Source organism: Arabidopsis thaliana, chromosome 3, assembly GCF_000001735.4.
Source record: "Arabidopsis thaliana chromosome 3, partial sequence".
NCBI lineage: Eukaryota > Viridiplantae > Streptophyta > Magnoliopsida > Brassicales > Brassicaceae > Arabidopsis > Arabidopsis thaliana.
In genome coordinates, this window is record NC_003074.8 from 23,141,519 (window position 1) to 23,163,098 (window position 21,580).

General features: G+C 36.8%; 7 protein-coding genes and 5 long non-coding RNA genes across 21 annotated transcripts; 6 read left to right on the forward strand and 6 right to left on the reverse strand.

The window, feature by feature from the left end:
- The first annotated feature begins 966 nt into the window (after window positions 1-966).
- Window positions 967-3,229, forward strand: AT3G62570 (Tetratricopeptide repeat (TPR)-like superfamily protein). The gene is made up of 3 exons (NM_116122.4): window positions 967-1,157; window positions 1,259-1,668; window positions 1,857-3,229. Exons 1-3 carry the CDS (start codon window positions 1,098-1,100, stop codon window positions 3,043-3,045), a joined length of 1,659 nt encoding a protein of 552 aa, NP_191816.1. The 5' UTR covers window positions 967-1,097; the 3' UTR covers window positions 3,046-3,229.
- A 2,061-nt stretch (window positions 3,230-5,290) lies between these two features.
- On the forward strand, window positions 5,291-6,433 carry AT3G62580 (Late embryogenesis abundant protein (LEA) family protein). The gene is made up of 3 exons (NM_116123.4): window positions 5,291-5,618; window positions 5,694-5,913; window positions 6,002-6,433. The coding sequence occupies exons 1-3, from the start codon at window positions 5,413-5,415 to the stop codon at window positions 6,215-6,217; spliced, it is 642 nt and encodes a 213-aa protein (NP_567130.1). The 5' UTR covers window positions 5,291-5,412; the 3' UTR covers window positions 6,218-6,433.
- On the reverse strand, window positions 5,932-6,318 carry AT3G09795. Its single transcript, NR_141567.1, has one exon. It is a non-coding gene; the product is annotated as an other RNA (long non-coding RNA).
- On the reverse strand, window positions 6,400-9,088 carry AT3G62590 (alpha/beta-Hydrolases superfamily protein). Its single transcript, NM_116124.3, has 4 exons — window positions 8,085-9,088; window positions 7,607-7,999; window positions 7,044-7,523; window positions 6,400-6,964 (listed from the first exon to the last, which is right to left on the reverse strand). Exons 1-4 carry the CDS (start codon window positions 8,649-8,651, stop codon window positions 6,455-6,457), a joined length of 1,950 nt encoding a protein of 649 aa, NP_567131.1. The 5' UTR covers window positions 8,652-9,088; the 3' UTR covers window positions 6,400-6,454.
- AT3G09815 lies at window positions 8,729-9,088 on the forward strand. Its single transcript, NR_141568.1, has one exon. It is a non-coding gene; the product is annotated as an other RNA (long non-coding RNA).
- Window positions 9,089-9,260: 172 nt separating this feature from the next.
- ATERDJ3B (DNAJ heat shock family protein) lies at window positions 9,261-12,131 on the reverse strand. The gene is made up of 10 exons (NM_116125.3): window positions 11,758-12,131; window positions 11,534-11,682; window positions 11,303-11,438; window positions 10,851-10,962; window positions 10,479-10,595; window positions 10,306-10,392; window positions 10,107-10,166; window positions 9,943-10,020; window positions 9,773-9,844; window positions 9,261-9,678 (listed from the first exon to the last, which is right to left on the reverse strand). Exons 1-10 carry the CDS (start codon window positions 11,826-11,828, stop codon window positions 9,520-9,522), a joined length of 1,041 nt encoding a protein of 346 aa, NP_191819.1. The 5' UTR covers window positions 11,829-12,131; the 3' UTR covers window positions 9,261-9,519.
- A 980-nt stretch (window positions 12,132-13,111) lies between these two features.
- MYB11 (myb domain protein 11) lies at window positions 13,112-15,067 on the forward strand. The gene is made up of 3 exons (NM_116126.3): window positions 13,112-13,372; window positions 13,789-13,918; window positions 14,085-15,067. Exons 1-3 carry the CDS (start codon window positions 13,240-13,242, stop codon window positions 14,851-14,853), a joined length of 1,032 nt encoding a protein of 343 aa, NP_191820.1. The 5' UTR covers window positions 13,112-13,239; the 3' UTR covers window positions 14,854-15,067.
- Window positions 13,842-14,336, reverse strand: AT3G62615 (uncharacterized protein; the record flags this gene model as incomplete). Its single annotated transcript, NM_001340160.1, has 2 exons — window positions 13,842-13,922; window positions 14,304-14,336. 2 exons carry the CDS (start codon window positions 14,334-14,336, stop codon window positions 13,842-13,844), a joined length of 114 nt encoding a protein of 37 aa, NP_001326975.1.
- Window positions 15,068-15,427: 360 nt separating the features above from the next.
- On the reverse strand, window positions 15,428-15,670 carry AT3G09825. Its single transcript, NR_141569.1, has one exon. It is a non-coding gene; the product is annotated as an other RNA (long non-coding RNA).
- Window positions 15,465-15,886, forward strand: AT3G09835. Its single transcript, NR_141570.1, has one exon. It is a non-coding gene; the product is annotated as an other RNA (long non-coding RNA).
- Window positions 15,887-16,326: 440 nt separating this feature from the next.
- Window positions 16,327-16,572, reverse strand: AT3G09845. The gene has a single exon (NR_141571.1). It is a non-coding gene; the product is annotated as an other RNA (long non-coding RNA).
- A 1,565-nt stretch (window positions 16,573-18,137) lies between these two features.
- AT3G62620 (sucrose-phosphatase-like protein) lies at window positions 18,138-20,431 on the forward strand. 10 transcript variants are annotated; one of them, NM_116127.4, is made up of 7 exons: window positions 18,138-18,405; window positions 18,518-18,557; window positions 18,681-18,802; window positions 18,892-19,025; window positions 19,172-19,273; window positions 19,369-19,748; window positions 19,869-20,431. In NM_116127.4, exons 1-7 carry the CDS (start codon window positions 18,327-18,329, stop codon window positions 20,086-20,088), a joined length of 1,077 nt encoding a protein of 358 aa, NP_191821.2. In that variant the 5' UTR covers window positions 18,138-18,326; the 3' UTR covers window positions 20,089-20,431. The 10 variants fall into 10 exon arrangements, with proteins under 10 accessions (NP_191821.2, NP_001326933.1, NP_001326937.1 ...); NM_001340167.1 differs by having other exon boundaries at window positions 18,230-18,405; window positions 18,530-18,557; window positions 19,869-20,378; NM_001203235.1 differs by having other exon boundaries at window positions 18,258-18,405; window positions 18,892-19,013; window positions 19,869-20,148.
- Window positions 20,432-21,580: the final 1,149 nt, after the last annotated feature.

Genomic DNA, 21,580 nt, shown 5'->3' on the forward strand with positions numbered 1-21,580 from the left:
TCTACATGATTTGCAATAGCATGCTGTTTTCTAAGAAACATTAATAACAAGACGTGCCCCGATTAATTAATTACGTAATTTCACAATGGTATAAAATCGGGGAAAGGTAATTATATTCATCATTGAAGCACATAACATGAATATCTTGATACTCGTGTGTAATTTATCAAAAGCTTTTAACGTGCACCATTAAGAAATTCTTGGCATGGCCAACATCTAATTATGATCAATATTATAGGCTCCATTCTAAATTTTCATTTTTGGCAAAACAATAATAGCCAAAGAATCTGATGAAGAAAATAAAACTCGAAGTATATAGTAAGTAATAATTGAACATGATTACTCGAGAGATGGGTGATGGGAATAATGCAATCATTCGTCATACTATGACGATTTTCAGAATATGACAAAATCACAATGATGTATATAAATTACAAAGTCTACTATTTCAATCAGCTGATTTAAAAGTTTCGTAATCGTAGTTTTATGGAAAAAATGTCCCATTTTAAACATGTCACTATACTAAAATTCATTTCAACAATTATATATACATATTTGAGGCGTGAATAAACATAAATAAATCAAATCTACAAATCCAAAACTAGAATAAATTTGTCCAAAACCTTTCCTAAATAGTAATTCAGATTACATTCATTGAAAAAGAGATAAGATAGTATATATATATATAGGAAAAAGTATAGTATTCATGAAGAGATTGTGTACATAAATGACTTATGAGGCTATCTAATAAGGTTAAGAGTAATTACAAAAGATATGATTGAGTTACCTAATATGAGTAAGGGTAATTATAGAAGAGATATTATTATTAGACGAGATTGATTTAAACTTAGCTATAGCAAGAGAATATATACTTTAACAAAGAATATATAAAAGGAGAAATGGTGCCAGCTAATTTAAGTCGAAGGATCACAACTTTTCTCTTGGGTCAAAGCTGTCATTGCTCTCTCTCTCTCTTTCTCTCATATATACTGCTCTGTATCTCTAAAAAACAACACTTCTCTCTCTCTCTCTCTCTCTCTCTCTCTTTTCTCAAATCTTGGAGGAGAAGAAGCAAAGAATTAGACTACTCTGCAACAATGGCTATTTATTCTGTCCATAACGGCGACAAGAAACATTGGTGGTTCACTCACAAGAAGGTAACTAAAACCCATAAATCACTTATCTTTCTTATAGTTCCTCGATGATCTCTATAATGGGTTCAGTCAAAAGACATTAACTTGTTCTCTATATTTGTCAGATTGTTGATAAGTACATTAAGGACGCAAGATCTTTAATGGAGAGTGAGGAGCAAAACGACGTTGCTTCAGCCATTCATTTACTAGACGCGGCTTTATCAATATCCCCGCGTTCGGAAACTGCGTTAGAACTTAAAGCCAGATCTTTGCTCTTTCTACGTCGCTTCAAAGATGTAGTTGATATGCTTCAAGATTATATCCCAAGCCTCAAGCTTGCCGTGAACGAGGAAGATGGATCTTATTCATACGAAGGTTCTTCTTACTCTTCCTCCTCTTCTCAGCTCTCCCGGAAACTTCTCTCTGACTCATCTCCTCGCCGTGACTCATCCTTCAAGTGCTTCTCTGTTTCTTACCTGAAAAAGAAAATTATGGCTGGGATTTGTAAAAATCGCGATCAAGATAAACAATGGAGGTAATTTCCTTCTTCAGTAAATTAAATTAAAGTTTTCAATTTTAGGAAAACGGTACATTTACTCAAATAGTATATTTTCGTAACGGTTTTGCAATTAAATAAATTTTTCTTTGCTAAATATTGTTTTAGACCAATCTGAGTGTAGTTTAGAAATAATAATTAATTAGTGTATTTTTGAATATTTTCAGATACGTTGTTTTAGGACAAGCTTGTTGCCACCTAGGATTAATGGAGGACGCATTGGTTCTTCTTCAAACCGGAAAACGTCTCGCAACAGTCGAGTTCCGCCGTCTAAGTGTAAGCTTGTCAGATGATAGCGTCTCTCTCCTCCTCTCTGAATCGTCATCATCATCATCCTCATCCTCTTATGCTTTTCCTCCACGCAAAGTCTCCGAATGCGAAACCGTCACTAACCTTCTCGCCCACACGAAAAATCTCCTCCGGCGTCGCTCCGCCGGATTCGCCGCCTTTGACGCTGGACTTTTCGCCGACTCGATACGTCACTTCTCCAAAATTCTCGACGGTCGTCGTCGTCCCGCGCCACAAGGATTCCTCGCTGATTGCTATATGCACCGCGCCGCCGCTTACAAATCCGCCGGGAAAATCGCGGAAGCGATCGCCGATTGTAATAAAACCTTAGCTCTTGAGCCGTCGTGTATCCATGCGTTGGAGACTAGAGCCACTCTTTTGGAAACGGTTCGGTGTCTACCGGATTCGCTTCACGATTTAGAGCATTTGAAGATACTCTACAACACTATCTTACGTGATCGGAAACTTCCCGGACCACCGTGGAAACGACACAATGTGAAATACAGAGAGATACCGGGAAAGTTATGCGAACTGACGACGAAATCGAAGAAACTGAAAGCAAAAATGGCGAATGGAGAAATCGGAAACGTTGATTATTACGGATTGGTCGGAGTTAGACGCGGTTGCACGAGATCGGAGCTTGATCGAGCAAATCTCTTGCTCTGTCTCAGGCATAAACCGGACAAGGCTTTAGCATTCATGGAACGTTGCGATTTCTTCGATCAGAGTGAGATTAGTTCCGTTAAAGATCGAGCGAAGATGTCTTCTTTGTTGCTTTACCGATTGATTCAGAGAGGTTATACAGCTTTGGCGGCAGCGATAGCTGAGGAGGAACAGAGGAAGAAGATGATGGTGTTGACTCAAATGTCAACGAAAACGGTTGAAGAACATGAACCGGTTGAAAAATCCGGTTCAATTACTTTAACCGATTTTGCAGAAATTAAACCGGGGAATTCGAACGCGTACCAAGGAGTTTTCTGCCGAGATCTTGCTGCTGTTGGGAGTTTGTTATCTAGGACCGGATTTAACCAACCGATACCAATGAAATACGATGCGATCAGTTGTTAACCGGGAATTTTAGTTTGTATATAATTAAGAATTTTTTGTCACTTTAAAATATTCGTCTCTTTTGAGTTAATTCTCCTACTTTCTCTTTATTTCTGTGCAGAAAATGCTTTACTTGTCGAATATCAAATCAAAGTAGTGTGAGATTAAAATTACCATTTTTAAAAATTACATGTGTGAGTGTGCGACACACATATGAATACTAATCGGATAATTTAGATTTGTTCGATTAAAATGGATAAACTAGTCTGACACAGGAAAATAATATTTCGAGGAATCCTTATCTACAAAGTTTGGCTGCCATTTATTGGTATTGGTAACGGATTAATCAGTAAGATTACATAAAAGAATGATGCAGTTGATTAATAATCTGATAGATGATGGCTCGTTGAATTTTATTCGATTGTCAACCGATTGATTAATTAAATTTCTTAGAATCTTGACCAAATTTCGAAGTTTGGTTCGGTTTGGTCAAAGCATCCATTTTCACATTTGGCCATTTGGGTTTCAAAATTATAATTGAACACCGCTACAGGGAAAACTTTGTTATTTTATGTTTTCAACAAATGCCACAGGGAATACTATGCAACCTACTTATTAAATTAACATCACCATCACTCTATAGAATACATATTTTGACTATAACAAGTTCATGTACCAATGTACGTGTCTCCTTTTTCGTTTGTTTCACAAAATTGGTGTAATATTTGTAAAAGACGAAGGAATAGTCTTTCTTTATTTATTTCCGCTTTCAAAGAGCAGAATTTGATAGTAAAAACAAAAGGAAACGAAACTTGTCGTGGTCTTAGACTCACTAAGTTAACTAAGACATATACGTGGAAAAAAAAACAAGTTGTTTTGTAATAGTTATATCTTGATAGCATCATCGTAAACGAATTGGTTACATCTTGAGCTTGAGTTGGGTAAATGTGGTCGTCGAATTAAGATACACATCAGGGTAAAATGAGCAAATAATAAAGTTGAAGGGGGAAAAGCGAAAATAAAAGAAGCACGTGATGTATAGGATGTTGGAGACCATTGGAAAGAGGATCAGTCGTGGCCAGGTATATGAATATGAATATGATGATGTCAGTGTGTATCCATGTGACCTTATCATGTGTACTTGTTACTTATTTTATGGACTACTTTTTTTTGTGCTGATATAATGTATTGAAAATTGTGAAAATTATTGTTAAAATAGATGGATATATATATTTTTTTTAAAGATGGAGAAGTAAGAATAACATAAAGGACGGTAAGGTACTCGACGCATCTTTTTTTTTTTTTGAACTTCTGATTTTATATATTGGATTTTGGAAGACAACGACCTCTACAAAAAATTACAGACTCACTTAAAACATCTCCAGTGAGAATAAACGTCTTCAAGAATCATAATCTAAGCACTTTTTAAGATTAAAAAGGCCTATACAAAAAATAGTCTCTCGACTTTGCTCCAAGCTCTCAGCTTCAAAGAATCAGAATATCAACTGGTTATATTATATTTAGTGGATGACAGAAATTAGATCGAGTTTTCAGATCTGAAGTACCTTACAAGCATAGATGTTGAACATGTCATAGTTTATCCAACAACCACTACTGAATACATCTAGAATATTTAAAACACGATGTTTAGAATAATGACTATTCTTTTTAGCCAAATCGAATATCTAATACTACTACTATACCACTACCAGTAAGACAAGACATTTACTGTGATACTATTAGAGTGGTTTGCAATTTTAGTGGATTACAAAAAAAAAAAGAAAAAAAATTGGAATAGTGGTCATAAAGGCAAAAACAAACAATATGATTCAATTTCTTTTTTGGAGAAAATTAAAATCCACTCTTATCCACCATCTTGGAGATTACAAGTTTTGACTTTGAACCTCCTGATTATCAAACTTTGGTTTTATAAAAGCAATTATAATGATGAGTTAGTAGTAAAGAGGTTTTTTCTCTACCAAATTTTCTTAACCTTATGTCTTTGTAAACTTATGGCGTTGGGCTGAACTTTTCATCACTTGTACAACCCTTTAATGGGCTTTTCATATTATGACAATCTTGGTCGACAAAAAGAATCAATTCTAGCTGGTTAACTTGTAATATTGTTGCTGGCAGAAAAAACGACAATTTCGATTGTGGATAATGGACCGAACACCTATAATAGGCCTTTTGTCTTTGGCCCCAAAAAAGAAAAAGAAGCAAATTGAATATGTGCGACATATAGTTATACAAGTCAAGGGGTACTTTAGTCAATGCCAATAGCAACTACCTACCGAAACTCAATTCGACGTTTAGAAAACGTGTCGCTTCTTCTGATCTCAGCTTCAAAATTCGAGAAAGAGTGATCGGGAAAAATAATCATCGGCAATGGGTTGGTATACCAGTTTCTTAGTAGTGGTGGCGTCCTTAGCCGTCGGAGTTATATTCTCGCCGGAGACATTCGGATCGTTGACGAATGGAGAGAATTCGGCGAAGATTTCGATATTCCTGAAGCTAGCTCATCTACTCAGTTTCGCTACAGCTTGGGGAGCTGCTCTCTGGGCTACCTTCATCGGAGGAATCATCATGTTCAAGTACGCATCTCTATCTCTATCCAATCAATTTGGATTCTGTGTGATTTATTTTTCTCTCTTCTATTGACTGATCAGGAATTTACCGAGGCATCAGTTTGGTAATCTTCAGAGCAAGTTGTTTCCAGCTTACTTCACTTTGGTTGGTTCTTGCTGCGCAATTTCACTCTCTGCTTTTGGTTATTTGCATCCATGGAAGTCATCTTCTACGGTCGAGAAATATCAGATAGGGTTTCTCCTATCCGCTTTTGCTTTCAATCTCACCAATTTGTTTGTCTTCACTCCCATGACCATCGATGTAAGTGGCTATTCCCCTCCAATTGCATAGAAAAATGCATACAAGATCCTAATGAACCAGTCAATGGCCTTTGCTTTGGTGTATGTAGATGATGAAACAAAGGCACAAAGTAGAGAGGGAAAACAACATTGGAGATGAAGTTGGTTGGTCCAAGAACAGAGAAAAGGCAAAGAGTATCCCAAAGCTAGCTGCTATGAACAAGAAGTTTGGAATGATTCACGGGTTATCATCCCTTGCTAACATCTTTTCATTTGGAAGCCTTGCTATGCATTCTTGGTATCTAGCTGGGAAGTTGAATCTCTAGTTTCCTCCTCAATACTCATCTTGTCACAAAGGTCTGACCTTTTACGCCCCCTTAATGAATAAATCTCTTGCATTTCCTCGCCAATCCCTTTGTAAGATTGTGTCAGACTCCAAACATATTTCAGTGAAATCATGAAAGAAATTGTTACCAAGCACTCTTGTACGAAGATACTTCCTGTCTTTCTCTAAAAATAATCCATGTTTGATAGATTCTATTACAGAATAGGCCTAAGCTGCTTCACTTGAAGAAACTAAAATGTGCTTGTGAATGGTGAAAGACCACACTGTAGACACTCATTATTAACAATCTAATTGGGAGAAAGAAGATGATCACTAGTTGACTACTCCTTGATGCCACGAATCTTGTTATGAGTTTCAAAGAATCTCTCCCACTAAATAAAATGTTTATAATAAAGAACTTGCGCAGCCATTGATCCCGCTCAGCTTTCATCTGCTTCAGCTCCTTCCGGATCACATGCCTCAAGGCCTTCAGGTAAGAGCTCATGTCATGGTTTCTTTTGATTTTTCCTTCCGACCCGTAAGAACGACGATCACTGAGAATCTCTAGGGGGTGTGGTGAGTTAAAGAAGAGAATCTTTGCAGCCCTTAGACTTTTCTCTGTTTCATCGGTATTCTTAGATGCTAAGAGATAGAGACCACTTCCGGGAGGAAGCAGGGGGTGTGGGGGAGAGAATCTCTCGGATGGTTGCAGAATTAGAAGCTTCCCCATTGGAGAATACAATACATTCTGCAGAATAAGCCAAACAGAGTAAGCCAAGAAACAACGATCTGAAGCAAACAGCTTAAGATGTTTTTCACATTTTTACCTGGTTATTCAGACAAGGATGGTTCCGGAAGTTTCCATTCAATGCCTTGAGAAGCTTTGCGGCTCGGTTAGGGTAATTGCAGGAGAATGCTCGAGGAACAATATCTCTATGCATTGAGATTCCGAGAAGATGACTCTTAGGCAAACCAAGTTTCTGAAGAAGCCTATCGCCTCCGCACATGATGCAAGGCGAACCAAAAGTGATCACTGGAAGCAGAGAAGAAGCAGGGACTTGACCTCTTATCAGAAGCATGAGGTTCACTAACAATGACAAGCTTCCGCCTAGAGAATGTCCACTAAACCTGAGAAAAGCACGGTTCTTGCCACGGGAATTGAGGTGGGCATGAACTTCTGGTAACATCTGTTCGTATATTCCTTTTGCAGCTTCGTATATGCCTCTGTGAACAAGCACATCAAGGTCCTCAAATGGAACAGGCTCGAACAGAAGGTTAGCTTGCCATGAGGCCAGTGAATCTGATCCCTGTAGGGTATTGAGTTCCTTTCTTAAGATATCCATCTTTTGACAAATGTAAGACCAATCAAAGATTACAAAGAGCAAATTACCTGAATAAAGAAGAACCTGGTGCCGCTTTTATCATCATCACATACAAACCACTCACAAGGCGGTGAACGGTTTGATTTGAGATCATCTGCGACGGCCTGCTTAACTTCCTCTTTGGCTGCCACGACTGCAGTAACCGAATCAGCAGTAGCCAGTAGAGAAGCTTCTTCGTTGTCTTGACGTTTAGATGATCCAAAAGGAAGCACAGACTTAGAATGGGAAAAGAGACGAGAGGCTGCAGAAGCAGCGATTCTGTAAGCAACAGCAGGGTTGATTAGCTTCTTCTTCTCCTCATCTTCCTCGCCATTGTTGTTCTCTTCAACCTTAAGACTCATCCTCTTCTCAATTGAGGATGTAACGAATCTCAGTTTCTGATATTTCAACAGATTCTCAGGCTGCAACAAATGTCAAAACTAATAAGGATCAGATACAGAAACACAGAATTGAGACTTTTATTATAATCTCACGCAATCTCGTCACCTTGATTTTAGGGATTGAATAAGCCAAATTCCCCAGAAACGACAATTTGGCAAACATCTGAGCATCTTCAACAGGAATTTTGCTTAACATCTCCGAGAACTCAAACACTGTCTTCTCCTTTTCTTCGTCTTCATCATCATCATCGATCCTGCAGAAATCGCATTCCTCACATAAATCTTCCTTCTTCTTAGGCTCAGCAACTTCCTCTTCCTCGTCCTCTTCTCCACCGCCACCGCCACCTGATCGTTGTCTCTTCCCTTTCCAGATTGATCCAACCTCCAAAATTTTCAAAACCCAGTTTCCGTTATCGTTTTCGTTGCGGTTCCGGTCCCTTCTCTCCAACAAAACGGCGTCGTCGTCTCTTACCGTTCCCTTTTCCTCTCTCTTACCACCGATCCGAAGAAACTCAAGCGGACGAAGACGACGAAGGGAAACCCAACGCGGCAGAGAAGCAGCCGTTGATTTCTCCTCAACAGAGCCTCCGATGGCGCATATGAAAGAAGAAGGTCCCACCGGTATCATCGGAGATACTCCAACCACCGACATTTTTAAGAAAACACCCTCCATTCCAATTCAAACAAAAACTCTTTCCTTAAAATTTCCTCTTCTTCTTCTTCTTCTTCTTCTTCTTCCTAAATAGAACCGTATAAAATACGTATACACCGGGAATAATCCGGCGTTGGCGTGCAAGTTTGAATGAATCTCTTGTCGTTTTTGTTTTTTTCTCAGCTTCCTCGTCCGATCAAATCTTCCTTTGATAGCGATGGATGTGTTATGTATGTTACAAAGCTGGTGAACCAACTTTAACACGCCTTAATGGATGCCCCACCGCATCAATTTCAGAATTTTACTACTACTTCTCTGGAAACTGGAAAGGTTAATAAATGTATTTGCTGGTTTGATTTCAAGTTTTAATTCCGATTGATTTTTTGGGTTTATTATATAAAGTTTGCAATTTTTGAGTAATTTAAGGGATCTTTCTGGGTAGAGCTATATGGAGGACACGTGGAAGATGAAAGCGCCTAAAGAACTTGTTTGAGTCTCCCACGTATCTTGGAACAAAATCAGGTTGTTGGACTCTATTAGTTTCATCGCAACAACTAAAACCTAACTCCATCGCCTAATTAAAAGAGACACAAGTGTTTTCATTATTATTTATGTGATAACGTAACTAGCGCACAAAAAAAGAGTATTCGAAATAGGATTCACAGAAATAATTCAAATCGTATTTGGATCATGAATATGCACTAATATGATTAACAAAGAGCAAACAAAAATGACAACTTGATCAAAACGTCCTTCCGACTTTGTCTCCCCATATCTTTTTTCTTTCTATATTAAAACCTAATCATGTTATACATTAGGACCATCACATGTTCTTCTCTTTAATCCCCAAACTTCTAAAGAGAGAGAGAGCGAAAGCGAGAGAAGAGCACTAAGCAAAGACTTCTTTAATCTTCTTCTTCTGATCGTCAGTGAGAGAAGACGGAAACAAAACCTCAAAAGTGACAAAGAGGTTGCCTTTCTTTGTGCTGTAGTGAAGTGGCATCCCTTCTCCTTTGAACTTCTTTACTTCCTTCGGCTTTGTAATTCCCTGTTGTCGCCACACAATATTTAACCCATAAGATGATAATTGATGGTCATTGTTTCAAGTGTTTTGCGTGTATGGGGAAAGATATTAGTGTTACCTTGGAACTGATGTCAACTTCGTGATCATCCAAGTGTTTGAATGATTTCTCAAAACCAACTAGCGCCTCAACCTGAAGAAAAGAGATTTGGTGGAATCAGAAAAATGAATCAATTGTTGGTCTATGATGTAGAGATACTGATATAAGAGTAGTTTGTTGAATTTATTTACCAGTGTAATGTTCACGTTCATGTGTAGATCGTTGCCATCCCTTCTGAAACGGGCATGTGGTGCAGTTCTGATTCGGAACTGCGAAATGTACAACAATGGTTTATTCTCTCTGATTTTGATGTTTAGTGAAGTCAAGGATAGTGAAATTTAGGGAAGAGGCTAACCTTAAGGTCACCAGGGTCACCGTCAAGAATGGGTTCGCCGTCTTCATAGAAAGACACTTCCTGAAAAGTATTTGGTATTTAGAAACTAAGATCGGAAAAATCGATAAGCTCATAAATAAATCAAAATGAATTAAAGAGCTACTATGAAACGTAGTTTCGATTGATTTTACAATGAGGGTAGTAGAAGTTCGATACTTACTTCTCCATCTTTCATTCCTTTCTCGATATCAACTGTCACAAAGTATCCCTCCCGTTCGTATTTGACATTAGGGCATTTGTCACAGACCTGAGGGGAAGAAGAGGATACGTCGTTAAACAGTAATTAGGTTGGAACAAGACCATCTGTGACAATTGAACATATCCGTCCTTTACCTGCTCTGTCATCTGTTGGAACATTCCAGGACCAATTTGTCTGTGATAGACCTCGTTCCTGCAGTTACACTTTCTCTTTCCAGGAGCTGGTTTTATCACATTCTTTTCCCTCCATACCTGATAGTTCAATGTGGAACATTCTCACTGAGAACTTAATGCAATTTCTTTTATTTGCATTAATGTAAAAAAAAAAACTGTCTACTCTAACCAAAACATCGCCTGAACTGAACCTAAAGAATGTCTGAATGACACTATGAAATCTAGTTTACAAATTTCTATTGATTCTAGTACATTTGGATCAAAGTAACATTTCCCAGATGAGTAACATGTATTAGTGATGACAATAACATCCTGACACGGAGCTTAACATACCTTCATAGAGCCTCCCATGTACAAATCTTCTAGAGTTGCCTCAAGTTCCACAATTACGTCATCCCCCTTGACAACCTTCTCTTCTTCCTCCATCGAACCTCCACCAAAAAACCTATTAAACACATCAATAATCTCTGCAAATTAGCAATCTGCACCCTTTAAACACAAATGTAAAACATTATCCAAATTTAGGAACTATTCACGCTACAGAGTAAAGTCCCTTCTTTAAACACAAATGTAAAACGTTATCCAAATTTAGGAACTATTCACGCTACAGAGTAAAGTCCCTTAACATTACCAAATTCAATTGTATCCACTATCAATAAATAAAACTCACACGAATTCTATGTTAAGATGGGTTCAACAGGATAGAAGATCAGACAGATCCTAGTGACCCTGTATCTTGTACCTCTAGTTGGATCCTAAAGAGTTACCATTTGCAGAAAACTTACGAGCTGAAGATGTCCTGCATATTCATGCCGCCTCCTCCTCCTCCTCTTCCTCCATTTGCAGAAAACTGTTTAAGTCCCTCTTCACCATACTTGTTATATATCTCCCTCTTCTCCTCATCCGATAACACTTCATAAGCTATTACATCAAACACCAATACGTCAATTCTCAAAACTAAAAACGGGTGAGTTAACAAAGAGAGCAGAATCACACAAGTTGCAAAACGAAAATACCATTGTTGATCTCAGCGAATTTGCGAGTCGCTTCCTCATTTCCTTGATTCTTATCGGGATGATACTTCAAAGCTAGTTTCCTATAAGCTCTCTTGATCTGTTCATCAGATGCACCTTTCGGGACTTGCAACACATCGTAGTAACTCTTCCTAAATCCACAACACAGATTTTCTAAGCATTCACATTTTCCACACATTTCTGAAGGAATCGAAAGATGTTCTTACCCGGCAAGGACGCAGATGGCGTAGGAAAGAGCGAACAGTACGATACACAGCTCCGACCACCGAATCGCCATGGAAACGGAAATCGGATCTCTCCCAAGGATTACTCCAACCTGAGATTCGTTTCGATTTTAACAATGAAACCTCACAGAATGAACAAGAACGAAGATCTTCTTCGCTGATTTTTATGATTGGAAAACTCGAATCACTCTCTCTACTTGTTTTCGTGGAAACGATTCCAAAACTCGAGCCTCGTGGTCGGGTTACGTGTACACTGCAATGCTTAACCAATCAGGATTAAGTCTCTGACGATCGTAACCAATAAATATTAGCCACGTGGATAAACCAACGTCGAATCGCTGACTGTTCTTTTCGTCGACTTTAATGAGTACGACGTCGTTATACTCATATAATCTATACAAGGCGCATTAATAATGAAGCGGGCCTGTAACTCCCCTACGATTGTTATTCAATAAATGTGGCCTAACCCGATTAAAAACCCTAGGTTACTGGGCCCATACAAAATCGAGATTGTTTTATGTAAACCGATCTGGGGAGGCCAGATCCAAACTAGTTTTGCATATTTATGCATTATGGATTTTGTACCTACCATATTAAACTTGTTAATATAATGACAAAACCGCTGCTATGAGAAAATTTATTTCTTTAATCTTTATATAATCTAGACTATCTTAGTCACACATTACGTTGTGCATTGGTTAAACACTACTGGAGTATAAAACAAAAAAAGGTGGTTAAGTAATAAATACATATTTTGTTGCTTATTAATTACATGCAAAGAAACATAGACTGGTTTGGACAATCATGTCATATGTCAGGTCTCTTGATTCTTCGCATCTTCGACGAAACATTATTTACTAGACATACAATAATAACTAGACATCTCACACGAGTGGTCCCGATCCCCCACTAATACCATTTTACTGTCCATTGAAAAATAAAGAAACGTTGCTGACAATAGTAAACTAAATAAAATTGGTGTTTACATATTTTCCACGATACGAAGTAAAATATTGAGAAAGTATTACGCTTATGATTTTATTAATTGTTAGATGATTAACTGAATCCGAATTGAGCAGTATGATTAGAAACAAGTCAGAAATAATAAATGTATAACTAGTATTTAAAAAAAAAAAAAATGTATAACTAGTATTTAAAAACTATAGTTAGCATCTAATTAGAGACACTAGGACGACCCAGCTGGACAGCTGGTTAGTAGCTCTCGACCTATGATGAGCGCCTACGACTTTTGTTTCAACATAGACAAACGTGGCTCGTTCTATCACCTGAATATATAACCCACTCCTCTCTATTCTTGCATGTCACTCCTATAAATATTTAATACTAAACCAATCACTTTTTGTTGTGTCGTCACTTTACTTCTCTTTAAATAATCTCTTTCTCTAGTGATTGACTTTAGGAACAAGTGAAGTGAGTGATTTTTAATAATCGCCGGCCGAGAGAATGGGAAGGGCGCCGTGCTGTGAGAAGGTAGGAATTAAGAAGGGGCGCTGGACGGCGGAGGAAGACCGGACTCTCTCCGACTACATTCAGTCCAACGGCGAAGGATCATGGCGTTCTCTTCCCAAAAATGCCGGTAAAGTTTTTTTTATCTATACAGTACTCTGTCTCTCGACTATCGCATGCATCTCATAAGATAGTTTTTTTGTTTGGTCAAAATTTATAAGAGAATCTATATGCATCGAGAAGTTAATTAATCTTACGTACGGTTCAATTATACACCATGAGTTGTAAAAAAAATTAAAATAGAGACTTGATTTTTTTTTTTTCTATTTAATGTATCAGTTTCTATAAGGAATGCATAATATTTTAAAGTACATAAAGTGTTTATTGATAATTCAGACCAAATTGCCTTCTTGTTTTATTTACATGTATATATGGACTGTAACATCACAAATAAAACGATAATTTATTTCAATATTTAGGAAAAGATGAGTAATCGCTGCAGGCATTATTATGCCTTAATTAAAATCTGACGTACATTTTAAAAAGGGCTAAAGAGATGTGGAAAGAGCTGTAGATTGAGATGGATAAACTATTTGAGATCAGACATCAAGAGAGGAAACATAACTCCCGAAGAAGAGGACGTCATTGTTAAACTGCATTCCACTTTGGGAACCAGGTAACTTTTTCATTTGAACAAAAGTTTATTAATGTCGATATATTTCCAATAGAAAAAGTACACTATCACGTGAAATCATAAATCAAACTGTTGCTGTGTAACGTCGTGAAAAAAAACGTTTTTACAACAAAAAATAAGAATAGCGTCAACGCTAATTAAATTGCAGGTGGTCAACAATTGCGAGCAATCTACCGGGAAGAACAGACAACGAAATAAAAAACTATTGGAATTCTCATCTCAGCCGTAAACTCCACGGTTACTTCAGAAAACCAACTGTCGCCAATACCGTCGAGAATGCGCCTCCGCCTCCTAAGCGTAGACCTGGAAGAACCAGCAGATCCGCCATGAAACCCAAATTTATCCTAAACCCTAAAAACCACAAAACCCCTAATTCTTTTAAAGCAAACAAAAGTGACATCGTTTTGCCAACTACGACAATAGAGAATGGAGAGGGAGACAAAGAAGACGCATTAATGGTGTTGTCAAGTAGTAGCTTAAGTGGAGCAGAGGAACCCGGTTTAGGACCATGTGGTTATGGAGACGATGGCGATTGTAACCCAAGCATTAATGGCGACGATGGAGCTTTGTGTCTCAATGACGACATTTTCGATTCTTGTTTTCTATTGGACGACTCTCATGCTGTCCACGTGTCCTCATGTGAGTCGAACAACGTAAAAAACTCTGAGCCATATGGAGGGATGTCAGTTGGGCACAAAAATATCGAAACGATGGCTGATGATTTCGTTGACTGGGACTTTGTATGGAGAGAAGGTCAAACCCTTTGGGACGAAAAAGAGGATCTTGATTCGGTTTTGTCGAGGCTGTTAGATGGAGAGGAAATGGAATCTGAGATCAGACAAAGGGACTCCAACGACTTTGGAGAACCGTTGGATATTGACGAAGAAAACAAGATGGCTGCTTGGCTTTTGTCTTGAAAGATTTGACACCATGCATATGCCTTTTTCTCCGTTAGATTTTAGCAAAGACCCCACGTGGCAGGATCTGGTCGGTTTGTCAATAGAACATGTTTGTCCCCTAGCGTTCGTTTTTTAGTTTTAAATGTATTTATATTCTTTTTTATTTCTTTTCATGTGTAAATACGATTTTGGCGGTGGCAAATAAACAAAATAAAGTCGATCTTCTTAGTTCAATTACATATAAGCGATCCATTGATGATTACACCATTGATAGCCAACTTAAGTAATCTTTCGACTTTCGTATATATGTATACAAATATAATAAGAAATTTAAAATACAAAAAAAATATAAATAAAATTCAGTTCCATATTGTGAATCAGCAATTCTCACTATTGGTACATAGTCCAACACTTGCTAGTTGCATTCTAGGTGGAAGTATTTCAAAGAAACAAGTTTCTCTGATAGACTAATAATAGACCAAAACCCGAGCAAATTTCAAAGCATGTCGCCAACCACAACTCTTTTTTGTGTGTAAATGTTCACTGGTAAAGTGGTAATTAATGAACGTTTTGAATTTTGATTAAAAGCTATAAGACCATCTCCAACGAGAGGATGTAATCAAAAAATTGTTGGGCTCTCTTGTTTAATGACAATAAAAATAAATTAAAACTGATAAAAATCAAGAGAGTCGGCTTTCTGGAGAGAGTTTTGAGAATTTGAGAGAACCGTCGATGTGGCAACATGTGATTGGGTTTTCAATTTCAACAAAAAAATAAATGTGTGCGCGTTCTGTTCTATCTTCTTTCTCCTCTCTGCCCAAACGAAATTGACCAAAAGATGCAAAGCCCAATCATCGTTTCTTCTGAAAACTTTTCGCATTTGATATCTTTTCTTTGAAACTGAAATCAAGATACACAAACTGAAACCAATTTGTTCACCAAAAGAAAATAAAAATGCGTGGGTTTCGATTTCAAAGATATTCAGGAAAAGATCTCCGATAGCTTTCGTCTATGGCAACACTCTTTTCAATTCTGGGTTCGAGCTTCGTGGTTTTAAAAGCTTGTAATTTCGTGTGATCAAGCTCCTGCGACGCCGTTTGATGCGATTCAACTTTGAAAATTTGATGAAAAGCCTCTTGGTTATGCTTCTATTGCTCAGGTATTATAGATTATGGTGGAAACTTAACAATTAAGTAAACATGATTGAGTTAGAGTATTTAGGAGCTTGTAAAGCAGAAGGTCTTGGTGATGGACCCATAATGAAGCTGTATATTTATGTTGTAATTGAGGAAGATAATCTGGTCATAATGCTTTCTAGAATTAGCTACTCTTGCCGTAGAATTATTATCTCTTGACGTGGAATTGTAGCAACATTGTCAAACTCTGGTTATGTTTATACTAAGACAATATCATTTATTTGCTTTCTTAGGTTCACAGAGGAAGTATAAAGGGTAACAAGATGAATGTTGTTGTAAAGGTGAACATTATCGGAAGTTCTAGATGGGGCTGAAGCCTCTGCTCGAGCTATGACAGAGGTCGACCCCAAAGGAATTTTCAAGTCCACGGGTCTGTTTTCCTTTTACTGATCACTCTGTTTTTTTTCCTTTAACTTATCTATGGAGTAAATGTGAAGCCATACTAGTCTCATTTGAGCCCTCTAAAATGCAGGCTATGGTAACTATTTGTTTATGCTTGCTCCGTCAACCAATGAATCATTCAGACAAATGGTCATTTCCGATGCAGTCTCTGTTTTGATGCCGAGGTAACTGAGATTACTTATGGTAACTCTATGGTTCTTGATCATGGTTGGATTGACACTTTGAACAAGAAATGGGATTTGGTTCATTGCATTGAGGTTAGCTTAGGTTTGGCTTTTAATAAAGTTTCTATTTGAGTGGAATTGTAAAATAGAATTGATGTCTAGTACGTGTTTGATGAAATTCCTCTAAGAGTGAACCTTAAATCGTGTGTATTAAGCTTTGTTTCTTGATAAACAACTAATGATTTAGAGTTCTCTTCACGTTATTGTGATGGAAGTTTTATGTTCATACACTCAAATGTTCTTTTATGTTCGAACTCTTTGCTATATATTTGTTGTAACCAAATTTTAACCATAACACTTAAACACATAATCACAAATTTTCAAAACTTTATCTACAAGTTTAAGAAGCAAAACACTTTAACCATAAGTTTAAGAACCAAAATACATAACCACAAGTTTAAAGAACCAAAAAACACTTAAATTTTTGTTCTTTTTTCAAATCTATTTTAAAATGTTTGAAAAATGAAAACAATGTATATTTAATATTTTATGATTTGCAATAATTATTAAGTTTTAGTAAATAAAATAATTTTAAAAGAATAGTTTTTTTCAGAGAACCCCATTAGAGAGAATCTGTCATTGGAATATGAAAAACTAAAAAAAAAATAAGCAAAAGTTCTCTTGTAATTTTTGTTGAAATTTAATCAAAAAAAATTGAGAAAACCTCTCCATGAGCTCTCTCCATTGGAGATGCTCTAAAAGCTTAATAGGAGCCTTGCCAGTTGCCACAACTTATACGACTAATTCAGACTCTCTCGTTTCTTTTAAAAGGATGATATTGTTCCTAAGCGTAGAGTAGACGTTTTAGTAAATAGTAATTGAGGAAGAAACAAAAACACATAACGAGGGTCGCTATCTTTCGCTTAGAAGTACGATTTGGTCCATTGTCATTGTCACTTTTGTAATGCCTCACGTGATGCCATGCACTTTTGTCTCTCTTATTTATTTCCCCTTTTTTTACCGGGTGACTAAATGATACTTCAATACTTATTTACATAGAATAAAATCTTATTAAGTTCATGGGACCGATGGACCATTTCTACGAATTAACCGCAAACTATCGGACGCATTTCATATGCCGACATGGTACTATAGTAGAAGAAAGAAAAACAATTGTAATACAAAATTATGTACATCATATACAGAACTATAAAACGCAGAAAAAATAAATAATACAAAATTGTTTACATCATGTAAATGCAGAAAATGTAAAGCTCTCTAGTACAAACAAATTATTGATGATAATGTTAAATTCCTATTGGTTAACTCATGAGTTAGATTAATAGAAAGTTAGAAACGGTAACTGTATATATACCCAAAATAATGAAATATATCAATAGAAGCAGTAATACGATTAGCGGCTAACAAAAAAAAGAATGGTATTAATATATATATATTTTTTTTGTCGGCAATGGTATTAAAATGGAATTTATTGTACTATCATTTTAAAGGGCCCAAAAATGGCCTATAAACCAACCAGACAATTGCACACATTTGTCGGTAAGAGAGCACAATAAATCGTTTTAACAATGGGTACGAAGAAGCCTCTAGGCCCAATAAAACAGACCTAGTAAGATAAACAGGCCATCAATACGGCGTCGTTTGATAATATTCAATCGGCGTTAGACCAACTTCTTCTCCTCTCTTTCTTCCCGGCGGAGCGACTACGATGTTTGCGGCGGTGAGTGTACGAGCTTCTCTCAAAACTTTGTTCCATGGAAGACACAGCTCATCTTACAGCCGATATTGTACGTTATTCGTTAATTTCTTGTATCAATCCTTGCTCTTTCGAGAGATTTTCAGATATTTGAATATCTGGAAAATGACACTTTTCGCAATGGCTAATTCGGAGTTTCTCAGGTGAAATTGCAGCGATTTCGAAGCGTATTTCACAAGATAGGTGAGGTTTGATTTCGTATTTCTCACTTTCGTCAGTGTTTTTGGTTGCTTGACATGGTTTCGTTAGGGTTTTAGATATCTTAAGCTTAGAAACAATTGCATTTGAGTTTCTTCTTGTTGGTAGATTCAGTGATGGAAATCGGATTCTGAATAGCTTGAAATTATCTGGAAATGGAGTAGGAATCAAACTGTTCAACTGCGGATTTCATAGTTCTCCACAGTGTTGTACATCAGAATCTGATGTAGGTACGCTTGTTAACCAGAACTTTGGTGATTGAGAATATAACAAATTTGTGCTCTTGATAATGGTTTTGCCTTTGATTCTTTATCTGCAGGAGTGAAAACTCATGCACCTGCGTTATTTAGTCATCTTGAGGATGATTATTTCTCAGAGTTGGGTCCTGTAGAAAAAGAAGTGGATGAGAATGTGATTGTGAAGATGTTAACTGAGAAGCCAGTGATATCTCTGGTACGATTTTTAATCGTCATTGAGATCTTCTTCTGTGTTCACTGTATCTATCCTTAGGATAGTCAGCGACGTGCTTCACGCAGCTCTGGTTTTATCCAAAAAAGATTATATTTTCTTAGTTGAGCTGAGTTTGTTTGTTTTGCCAGAAAACTAAAGGCAATAAGAAAAAGAAAACGAAGAAGCAGGAGCTAGCTTCTGATTCTATTTCCAAACCAAAGTTGTTGACTGAAAAGCCAGAAGTTTCTTGGGTATGTACGTTTACAATATTTGATTTTAAGTAGCAATGTTTGATTCGAAAAGATTTCGAATGCTCATAATTGTCCTTAATCCATTTTCTTACCAGAAAGTAAATGGCAAGAAGAAGACGGAAGCAAATGCATCTTCACCAGCAAAAGATGCTACAGATTCAAAGGTTTCATTCTCCAAGCCAACTAAGTCATCGTCTCAAGTTCAAGATCAGAAATCCAAATCTCAAAAGAAAATCAGTCCCAGTTCTGAGCCGGAAAACGAAACTATCTCCAAGGGTTCTGCGACCTCCAATACACTCTCTTCAGTACTCGTTATAAGGATTGGTAATCTAAACTCGAAAACAGCTGATTCATTGATACACTCGATGTGCTTTTCGATTGGCCCTCTCGAAGGGCTTACTAGGGTTAATGAGGACACTGTTGACGTTTTATTTAGATTGAAAGACCTGAAGGAAGCAGATTCTATACTGGAAGAGTAAGTATAACTGAAGAAAAACCAGTCTTATATGGTTTTTGATTCAAAAATCCCTAAAGCTTTTCTTAGTTCTTTGTTGAATCACATTGTTACTTGTTAACTCTCTTTTTTTCTTTCCAGGCTAAACGATGCAACCGTAGATAACTCTCAATGGACGGCTGAGATTGTACTGGAAGCCGAAGAAGCTTCCAAAAATCAAATGGGTATGAGGATCACCAGTTGTCTCGAAGATTTGGATAAGCAACTGTTAATGCAACGCATTCTTGGAAAAGACTTGGAAGTTCTGCTCCATTCAGTTATGCATCTGGAAAATCACCCAATGGCTCGAGGAAGAGACTAATGTCTTTTAGGTAGTTTTTGAGTCTTGCAGTCCCTTTGATAATCAATTGAATTGGGGGTTGATTTAATCAAATTTTAAAGTAAGGAAGTATAACGAAATTATTACCAATTACAGGCGGTAGTATAAAGTTTTTCAGTCCGTTTTTGATGGCGGTAGTCTTTGAAAGAGACTGTTTGGGCCTCATTTTTTCAAGCCCGCTAAAGTAGTGCATTAATGTTAAGCCCGTTAATATTTACACTTTTCGAATGAGTGATGTTTCTGTTTTGTGTTTGAAAGTAGTAGCTTCTGTTTAGTCTTTTCATTTTCTAATTTCGATTAGTGTTTAAAAATTTTAATATCCCCCAAACATAAAATAAATAGTACTATTTATAATTTATATATATTTTGTTTTATTAAGTCCACTTGCAATATATATATCCAGATGTCTGATAGTGATAAAACTGATAATGATTTGAACTTGAGAATGTATTAAGCGTTTGGTCACTTCACGGCCATCATCCCAGATGTTTTATAAGTTTTCTATATTTGTAAGTATCACAAATGTATAATTTTTTTTCCCCAATCTTTCTACACCTAAATTATGGTATCAGTCGTTATAAAAGAAATTAAATAAGTATATATATGTATGATATTTTTATTATAGAAAAATAGAAACAAAAGCTTACATTGGTTATTGGAATTAGAAAGTTCCCCACTCATAAACAGTGAGACAGATAGATCAGCACAGCTAAGCGATGAAGTGTACAGTTACACAGACGAGATTGATTGAAGTGACTCTTCCCTCGTCACTTATTTTGCATGCAACTTGTGTTTCTTTTATTTCCCTATAAATTTTTCTAGTATTAATCCAAAAATTAAGATAAAAACAAATCTAGGTAAATATTAATGAGACTTAGTTTCTTGTTTAAGTTTCTGTCTTAGAGCTAGTAATGATGTTAGACCGGTCCTATGAATGATTATAGTGTTTCCACTTTCCAATACGGTCTTGTATCATACAAAAATAGTTTTGTAGAACTCATTATTTTATTCTGACATGAGTTAAAGAAACAAATAAGAACAAGTCTCCTTAAAATGTATTAAGGTCCCATGACATGACTGACTTTAATGTAATCTGTCTCAAATTATTACTCTTATTGAGAATCATTTGGAGAAGAAAGAAAGAAAAGTGAGATTTTCTCTTTTCAGAGTAGTGGGTCATGTTAAGGTATGGACCTCCTCCTCTGTTTTTACTACTAGTCCCTTACGACAACTCACGTGGCCTTTTTTCTTTTGTTTTCTAAAATTTCACAAATGTAATCAGAGAGACTACTTAAATAAAAATTTGGGCCCAAACGGAGACAAGTTCATGTGGGTTGAATCGTATATTTCAGATAGATAAGACAGCTAAATGTTTTCTCTGATGTGCGGTGGATCTTTAAAGTCGCTATACGTGCACGTCATTTCTTTATTCTTGTTTTATTTTCAACGACACTTTTTTTTGTCGCAGCTGTGG